This window comes from Hemiscyllium ocellatum, chromosome 10 (assembly GCF_020745735.1).
Source record: "Hemiscyllium ocellatum isolate sHemOce1 chromosome 10, sHemOce1.pat.X.cur, whole genome shotgun sequence".
Lineage (NCBI taxonomy): Eukaryota > Metazoa > Chordata > Chondrichthyes > Orectolobiformes > Hemiscylliidae > Hemiscyllium > Hemiscyllium ocellatum.
The window spans coordinates 3,831,804-3,841,623 of record NC_083410.1 but is presented as its reverse complement, the minus strand read 5'-3'; the positions used below and the strand labels follow the sequence as shown (position 1 = coordinate 3,841,623).

General features: G+C 46.8%; 1 protein-coding gene across 1 annotated transcript in view; it reads right to left on the bottom strand.

The window, feature by feature from the left end:
* Positions 1–279: 279 nt before the first annotated feature.
* Positions 280–9,820, bottom strand: part of LOC132819310 (polymeric immunoglobulin receptor-like) — a 30,604-nt gene continuing 21,063 nt past the window's right edge. The window contains exons 4-7 of the mRNA XM_060830757.1: positions 6,942–7,092; positions 5,059–5,102; positions 2,081–2,124; positions 280–1,047 (exon numbers count right to left, since the gene is read on the bottom strand). Of these exons, the coding sequence (XP_060686740.1) occupies positions 925–1,047; positions 2,081–2,124; positions 5,059–5,102; positions 6,942–7,092 (362 nt within the window). The 3' untranslated portion in view covers positions 280–924. The remainder of the gene's footprint in view (positions 1,048–2,080; positions 2,125–5,058; positions 5,103–6,941; positions 7,093–9,820) is intronic.

Below are 9,820 nucleotides of genomic sequence, written 5' to 3'. Positions count from 1 at the left end.
TGTGTCAATGGAAGGGTACTGGTGGGGATGTTGGGAGAGAAAGAAACAGACAGCTTGGTTGCCCTGGTCATGGTGGTTGGAGGTGTAGAGGGATTGGATATCCATGGTGAAGATGAGGCATTGGGGCCGGCGAAACAAAAGTCTTGGAGGAGGTGGATGGTGTGGGTGGTGTCTCGAATATATGTGGGGAGTTCCTGGACCAGTGGGGGTATAGTACAGTATTGAGGTAGGCGGAGATGAATTTGGTGGAGCAGGAGCAGGCTGAGACAATGGGTCAGCTGGGGTAGTCAGGCTTGTGAATCTTGGGAAGGATGTAGAATCGGGTGGTGCATGATTCCCGAACTATGAGGTTGCAAGCTGTGAGTGGGAGATCTCTTGAGGTGATGAGGTAGTGTATGGTCAGGGAGATGATGGTTTGGTGATGGGTGGTGAGGTAATGATTGAGGGGGCAATAGGAGGAGGTGTCTTCAAGGTGATGCCTGAATTCAGTGGTGCAGAGGTCAGTGCACCAAACTACCACTGCACCTTCTTTGTCCGCGGGTTTGATGGTGAGCTTGGGGTTGGAGTAGAGGGAGTGAAGGACTGCGTGCTGTGAGGGTGAGAGGTTGGAGTGGGGTAGACAGGTTGAGACAGTCAATGTCTCGGCAGCAGTTGGAAATAAAGAGGTCAAGCGTGGATAATAGACTGGCACTGGGTGTTCAGGTGGATAGGGTGTGTTGGAGGTGGGCGAGAGGGGTCCTTGGAGAGTGGGTGGGAGTCTTGATGAGAAAGGTACGCTCAGAAGCTAAGGTGGGGGACGCGGGCGGACATCAGACAGTTGTTGGATGAATCTGGATGAATGTGAAAAAGAAGCCAAAATGTTTCTGTTTTAGTGAGTTGCTCTTGACTGCTCCTTGCTGCAGAGTGAAAGGGTCCTGTTGAACTTCAGTTTCTTGCCTGTTTTATAACTGCGTACTCCGAGCTCCTTTCAGCAGCTGTCACTGTCGGCTGGCTGCTTCCTTGTCGGTGAAAGTGAACCTCAGCATAATGACATTCCCTTTCAGCCAGCTGGAATCGAACACAAACATCACTCAATAATTTCCTCACAGACACTGGGAGGTGCTCATTTGTACACAGCAAGATCCCAGCAGCAACGCTGAGCAGATGGTCTGTTTTGGGGAATGTTGAGGAAGGGAGACAGATCACTCAGGGACTTCAGCAGGACCTCTTTGTGCTCTGACAAACTAATGCCCAGGGATGTTTTACATTCATCCAAGGTGCAGAGAGGATCCAGATTTCACTCCTTGCTTAAAACTTGGGGCAGCACTCCCTCAGTACTGCCCTGGAGGGTCAGCCCAAAGTCTGTGCTCAAATCTGTGACTGGGGCTTGAATCGACATCCATCTGAATGAGCAGCAAGAGAGTCCCCAATGAGCCCTGGCTGGTATCCAAGGATGTCAGGATCATGATCCGGGAGGGAAAAGCTGGAATGCCGGCTCATCCCCACTTCTTAATTTCAGATGCTGAGGTCAATGGAGCCAAGCTCTGCTCTCCCCCAACTGCAGTCAGCTCAGTTGGAGGAGAGCAGGAATTGAATCTCCCTGACCCAGGGCTAGGTGTGGGTTTCAGCTCTTCACAGACACCAGACAGCAATCAGTTGAATACTGAGGGGATGAAGAACATTGGGGAATGGTGAAGGAAGTTGGAACTGAGATTGAATTACAGACGCAAGGTTCTGACTCATTCCCCCTTCTTAATCTCAGCCCTCAGAGAGTCCCCCTGCACCTGAACAATCCATAAGGAGGAACATAGACCCCAGGGCATTCTGTCTGTGATGGTAATCCCACAAAATGTGAGAGCATTTCCCAGGCATTGGAAAGTTGCGGACATTTCTGTCCATGCAACTAATCCTAAGATTAAAAAGAAGGAAATGATTGATTGTTCTTTGATTATTTTCAGTCAAGCCTGTTGTGGAACAGAGACTTTATATGTGTTACAAGTTATGGTTTGTTATCGTTCTGGTGATACTGAAGTTCCTCCCAGATGTGGCTCTTGCTTATCAAAATGCAGCAAAAATCAACAGCGGTGTCCCATTTCCTTACCACAACAGGAGGAACTGATGCTTGCCCACTGCTCTGTGTTCGAACTGAAAGAAAACAGAATGAAACCTCTTCAGAATGGAGTAAAAATCAACGAGGTAAAAGTAATGACTATAGATGCTGGAAAGCAGATTCTGGATCAGTGGTGCTGGAAGAGCACAGCAGTTCAGGCAGCATCCAACAAGCAGCGAAATCGACATTTCGGGCAAAAGCCCTTCACCAGGAATAAAGGCAGTGAGCTGGAAGCATGGAGAGATAAGCTAGAGGAAGGTGGGGTGGAGAGAGAGTAGCATAGAGTACAATGGGTGAGTGGGAGAGGAGATGAAGGTGATAGGTCAGGGAGGAGAGGGTGAAGTGGATAGGTGGAAAAAGAGGCTAGGTAGGTAGGACAAGTCCAGACAAGTCATGGGAACAGTGCTGAGCTGGAAGTTTGGAATTGGGGTGAGGTGGGGGAAGAGGAAATGAGGAAATGTTGAAGTCCACATTGATGCCCTGAGGTTGAAGTGTTCCGAGGCGGAAGATGAGGCGTTCTTCCTCCAGGCGTCTGGTGGTGAGGGAGTGGTGGTGAAGGAGGCCCAAGACCTCCATGTCCTCGGCAGAGTGGGAGGGGGAGTTGAAATGTTGGGCCACGGGGCTGTGTGGTTGATTGGTGCGGGTATCCCGGAGATGTTTCCTAAAGCGCTCTGCTAGGAGGCGCCCAGTCTCCCCAATGTAGAGGAGACCGCATCGGGAGCAACAGATACAATGAATGATATTAGTGGATGTGCAGGTAAAACTTTGATGGATGTGGAAGGCTCCTTTAGGGCCTTGGATAGAGGTGAGGGAGGAGGTGTGGGCACAGGTCTTACAGTTCCTGCGGTGGCAGGGGAAAGTGCCAGGATGGGAGGGTGGGTCATAGGGGGGGCGTGGACCTGACCAGGTAGTCACGGAGGGAACGGTCTTTGCGGAAGGTGGAAAAGGGTGGGGAGGGAAATATATCCCTGGTGGTGGGGTCTTTTTGGAGGTGGCGGAAATGCTTTAGGGAACATCTCCGAGACACCTGCACCAATAAACCGCACCGCCCCGTGGCCCAACATTTCAACTCCCCCTCCCACTCTGCCGAGGACATAGAGGTCCTGGGCCTCCTTCACCCTGCTCCCTCACCACTAGACGCCTGGAAGAAGAACGCCTCATCTTCTGCCTTGGAACACTTCAACCCCAGGTCATCAATGTGGACTTCAACAGCTTCCCCATTTCCCCTTCCCCCACCTCATCCTAGTTTCAAACTTCCAGTTCAGCACTGTCCCCATGACTTGTCCGGACTTGTCCGAACTGCCTAGCTCCTTTTCCGCCTATCCACTTCACCCTCTCCTCCCTGACCTATCACCTTCATCCCCTCCCCCACTCACCCATTGTACTCTATTCTACTCTCTCTCCACCCCCACCTTCCTCTAGCTTATCTCTCCATGCTTCCAGCTCACTGCCTTTATTCCTGATGAAGGGCTTTTGCCTGAAACGTCGATTTCGCTGCTCGTTGGATGCTTCCTGAACTGCTGTGCTCTTCCAGCACCACTAATCCAGAATCCTCTTCAGAATGGAGCCAAGTCACTCTCGAGCTCTTTAAACTGGGGAAAAATGGTGAGGAGACATGCCAGTGTGACTTTGGGCAGTTTTAGAGGAAGGTAGCTGGTGGGAATCCTGGACACTGCTCTCCGTTATAACGTTCATCATGTCCATCAGACAAACTCAGCACAGAGAGAGCACCATCAGCCAATCACTGATTCCTGATGAAGGGCTTATGCCCGAAACGTCAAATTTCCTGTTCCTTGGATGCTGCCTGACCTGCTGCGCTTTAACCAGCAACACATTTTCAGCACCATCAGCCAATCACACTCCCATTAGATCTTTCATGAGTTATTGTGTTCAACCCCACAGCCCTGCTCTTTGTCAGTGACCCTCTACATCCTGCATCCTCAAGTACCTATCCAAACCCTTCTTCACATTTGTTATGGAACTAGTTTCTAACACCTTTTCATGGAGTGAGTCCAGACCCTATCAACTCTGTCCAGTAAAATATCTCATCTTTGTAATTTGGAATGATAAAAAAGGGATAGGCATGAATATGGATTCGTACTGCTGAGATTCTTTTAAAAGGTCAGAAAGTCATTCTGGAACAGGAATTCAGTGCAGCCATTCCAAGAAGACACGTGAATGTCATCTGGGAGTTGGGAGAGCCTCTGGAGTGTTAAATAAATAATAGCTATTCTTCTGCGTTCATGACAGACAGTGTAAATGTTTTCTTTTGACTTCAGTTTGATAAACACAAAGATTATGCTGAAAACAACCAAGAGTTGAATTCAAGATGAAGTTTGAGTTTCTCTCCCAGCTCAAGTTCTCAAGAAGAAACCAGTCACCACAGCAACAATGTTTTTCCCATTTGTGAACTTCTCCAAATTTGGGACAGAATTTGGGAGAATTTGGGACAGAAACCTTCAGCTTGTTCGAATTGAAAATGTTGAGACATTAGAACATCGATTGATTCATGCATTTGGCTTCAGAGAAAACCACGGAATTGTTATGGCAGTTCAAGACAGAGAAATGAACAGGAATCAGGACATTGGGAAAGTAAAGAGTTGAGATTGAAGTATAATTCCTTCAGACATGTGCCTCTGTAATGGATAGAGATGGGAATTTGGGTGAAACATTGTTTTAATGAGTGTGTTAATGTTCTTCTCATTGTAATAAATATATACGCACAATGTGGTATGATTTCTTTCTCTCTTTGGTGTAATAAAAATAAGTTCCATTGTTAAAGAACATCTGCAGCCTCATGTGAATATGCCCCATTGTGTTAACATTATAGTAAGTTTTGTCAATCAGACAAATGAGCTGCTCTAACCATGAGCTTATCAATGACATCAAGAATCTAACTGTAAAATGGATGTTTGGAACAGAGTAATTCCTGCCCAATGTTGTGATAATGGTAGAATTGGTTTGCTTACCATTTACTGTTGTATACACAACGTTCTGGTCTTCACCAGGGCTCCTAAATAAATGCAACACATACAATTTATTGCACATTTACCATAGAACAACACTGTCTCCTTCACAGTCTTGGGGATGATGGATTTTATACTTTTCACCATGGACTTTTGAGACCAGTTTAAAGATGAAAAGGATGAACTGAAAACTTGGATCTTTTTCTAAAAAGAGCAGAATTTATGTGAACAACTAAGGAAAGAATTTGACTGAACAAGAGGGCATGCTGGGAAACTTGGCCAAGTTGTTGGTGTTCCCGACTGTGGAAGGGAGAGATTTCTTCAAGACATTGCAGCACTGTCAGCTGGTACAGACCAAGAAAGAAACTAATGTTCAAATGGAGCTGGAGCAAGTCATCAGCAAATGGATTTGTGACTTTCCCCTGACTTGTGATGTGATCAAAAATTTCTGGTTCAAGTCCAGCTTTGATTGTTAAGGGGTCTCTGTAAAGGGGCAGTATCTCTGTCTCTGAGACAGATCATCTGGGTTTAAGTCTCAACTGGCCAAGAGAGGAGTCAGAACAGATTGAAAAATAACAATAACCTCAATCATTTACCAGCGACTTTGCCGTAATGGAACAAGAACCAGCCGAAAAGTGACAGTGAGGAAGGATTAACCCTCAGACTTATGAGCAAAGGCTGAACAGGTTGGGATTCTACTCACTGGAGGTGTGAAGAATGAGAGGTGATCTCATTGCAACATTCAGGATTCTTAAGGGGCTTGACAGAGTTAATGTTGAGAGAGTGTTTCCCTCCATGGGAGAGTCTAGTGCCAGAGGGCATAGTCTCAGAATAATTCTTTTCTCAGAGGGTAGTGAGTCTTTGGAACTCCTTGCCATGAAGAGCTGTGGAGGCAGAATTTTTGAAGTTTTGAGATGGAGATCTTGATCAGTTGGGGATTTGAGGGTATAGAGAAAGGCAGGAGAATGGATGAGAGGAATGTTGGATCAGCCATGATCCTATTGGATGGATAACAGGTTTTAGGGGTTGAATGGCCTACTCCTGTTCCTATTTCTTATGGGCAACAACTTACTGGGATGCTGCCCAGTACATCAAATGGAATTACAAAGAAAGACTTCAGAACATCTTTCTATCATTGGATGAACCACACTTTATGACTATGATCATATTTTTGAAATCCTTTGAATGAACAATGAATGAGGCGGAAACAGACTATTGAGGGGGTGAAGAATGAGGGATCATGGATACAAAACACAATAGATCGAGTCCATGCGTTCAGGAAATCTCTTTAACCTGAGGGTGGGGAGGGTGTGGGAGTCACTCCAAACAAATGGCAGGTGGAGGATCGATGTCAACATTGAGGATTCATTTGGAGGGGAGTATGAGGATTAAGTGGATTGAATGGATGGGGGAACAGCATAGGGAAATGTGATTTGGCTTTCTGCTGATGTGGAAGCAAAAGGACAGCAGAGGCTTTTGGGCCGAGTGGTCTGGCACTCACTTGTTCATCCCAGCAGGAGGCGCTGTACTGCTAGTGAGCCTCCAAGACAGACCCTGACACTGGGCTCGGTGGGTAATGATCCAGTACCTAATCGGGATCCTGCAGGGGATGTCTAATGCTTGACCCATTCAAATCTTTCTGACTGTGACCAGCAAATATCTGTGGCCAAACACTGGAGGACGTGTGATACCAGAGATGGAGCAAATTGGCAGTGATTGGGCATCTGGATGTGTGGCATGGTCTCGACAGTCACTGACCCACCATTTGCAATGGATCTATACGATGCAGTGGGAGTATCAGCATTCACTAAAAACAATCACCCTCAATGTCAAAAACAAATGACTGTGCAGTGATAGTATCAAACCCAAGATGAAATGAGATTTACCCTTGTGTGGAGTCCTTTGCTGATGAATGCAGCTTTTGTTTCCAAAGGAAAAATGTGAGCAGGACAATGCAGATCAAGACAGTGATGCCCAGAATGGTGCCAATGATTAAAATGGGATCTGAAGTCCAGGGAAAACCAGGGGAAGATTCTTCTGTAAAATTTCAGAATATCACACACACAGTCACTTCATTCTGAGCAATGTACAAGATTGCCAACAACATTAATTTTATGTTCCTCAGGGCAGTAACTCCCCTCCTGACTCCCCAAAGTCTGTCCACTATCAACAAGTCAAGAGTGTGATGGAATATTCTCCATTTGCCTGGATGGGGGCAGTTCCACCAATGCTCAAGAATCTTGTCATTATCCAGGACAAAGCAATTGGCACCATTGGCCACCACAGCTATAAGCAACCATTCTCACCAGCACTGACTCCCTGCTGTGCATTATCTACAAGATATACCTCAGAAATTCACAAAACATCCTTCGGCACATGTCCGCAACCTCCTCCATCTAGAAGAACAAGGGCAGCAGCTACATGGGAACACCACCCCCTGCAAGTTCTTCTCCAAGCCACTCCCCATCCAGCCTTGGGAATACCTGGCCTTGATGACCATTCTGCCCTTCCACTGATGAAGCACCGCAGTGCTCCCTTCTCTGTTCACACCTGTGTTCCCTCCCATTGACATACCAGTTTACATTGAGCTGGCTCCCTGCTCCATAGATGTAGCTCCACGCATGCAACTGTACACAGCAGTATCATTGAGAGTCACATTCACAAGGCTCAGAATGTAACTGTTCCTGCTGACATTCCTGGAAAGCTGAACACGATTGAGGAAACCCTGGGCCGTAGGTGGGTGCCATTCACAAAGTGGCTTATCACCCACTCCCTGTCGCTGCCAGGTCACTGGTGGTGCCAGTGATGTCAGTGTCAATCACACTGACATTGTACATGGCACAGTGATACTCGACAGCTTCACCCTCTGCTACCTTGCTGACTACACGATCCTCAATGAGGACTGGATCAGCGAATGGATCTGTTCATGATGAAGAGAAAAAATAAGGTAACTGGATTTGTAACATTTTCTAAAGTCTCCTCCTGGTTAAATGATGATTTGCAGAGAATGAACTGAAGCTTTCAGTCTGGATATTGTTATTTGTAATTTGAGAGGGAATGACTTGAAACATATCCATCAGTTGAACGCTTTCCAATTTGCTGCTGTGATTCATTTTGTGAATTAACTAGAGAGAGGAGAAATTCACAATGCTCACAGCTGACTGATTGGAACAGGTCAAGCAGTCATTTAAAAAGTTTCATTCTCATCGAAAACCAAAAGAAAAATGCTGAAAGTTTCAAACAGTCTGTAATCGATGCTCCCTGAGGACACCCTCTCTGATTAACTGTTGCACATCCGTTTCTGTATCCTAACAGTGTGCAAGGCTGTGGGGAGAGAGCAGGACATTGGCAATTGGGAATGATGCTCATTTGAAGAGTCAGTACAGACAGGATGGGCTGAATGGTCTCCTTCTACACTGGAATGTTTCTGTGATTCTCTGATTCTGTCTCTGAGCCAGATAGTCCCTGACTGCACTTGCCTGAAATTGAGTCAGCAATGGGCAAAGTGACTTTTCCTTCCATTCCTGACCCGGGTTATTCTCCCAGGGTCAGGGAATCCTTAGGGTCAGGTCCCAAACACAAACCTGTGACATTGGACTCACTGTTAGAAAGGCCTGGGACCCACACCATCCTCACCTGCAGTCACAGCCTCCTGTCCCTGATCCATGACTAATCTCCAATTTCCGAATCCAAGGTGTGGGAGCACCCTCAGGAAAAAGGATTCCAGGGAACTTTCCCCTTCCCTGATGTGACACAATGTCTGCAGCTCAGACTCCAGCTCCTCAACTCAGATCCAAACGTCCTCGAGCTGCAAACCCTTCCTCCAGATGTGTTCACTCTGGATCCCATTGGGCTCAGAGGGACCTTCATTGAAACCTGTCAGATCCTGAGGGGACTTGAACCGGGTGGACATGGAAAGGGTGATTCCTCTTCAGGGAGAATCTAGAACTAGGGGGCAGAGTTTAAAAATAAGGGAGTGCACGTTGGAGACAGAGATAAGGAAATTTTTTTTCACAGAGGGTTGTGAGTCTTTGGAATTCTCTTCATCAAAACGCAGTGGATGCAGAATCTTGAAATCTTTTTAAGTCAGAGGAAGGGAGATTCTTGATGACCCGGGTGGGGGGGGTGAAAGGTGAACAGGGACATGTAGGAATGTAGAGTTGAGATTAATATCAGATCATCCATCATTTAATTAAATGGTGGAGAAGGCACCTCCTCCTGTTCCAATGTCGCTCTGTCTATGTCTCTTGGCCTAAGGGAATGAATGAGGGCCATTAGAAAGGGAGTAACCAGGGTGGGGGTGAGGAAGGGTTTAGCTCAGAATAAGGACATCGGAGGTGGAGGAAGGAGTATCATTGAGCAGAACAGGAGCTGCAGAGGGTTGTGGGAAATGATGGTCAAAGACTTGAGAGCTGAGAGTTTGAAATTTCCTGGATAAATTACTCATATCTTAATGAGTTACACTGGAGCCCAGTTTAACCTTCACCTTAAATTACATTGCGAAACAGGTCCAGTTTTAAAGTAGAACGGACTCATGGTGCAGCTCCAACAACACTCAAGAAGCTTCATGCCATGCAGAAGAAAGTAGCCAGCCCTGACTGGCGCCATAACTAACACCTTCAATATTCACTTCCTTTTACACTGATAGACAATGTTTACCAGTTGGGGTGGGTGCAGGCTGGGGGAGGGGGTGGGGCGTGTTGAACAGGATTTGGGGGCCAGAAGTTGGACAGGGTTTGAGGTGGGGGTCGAGGTAGGATGGGGT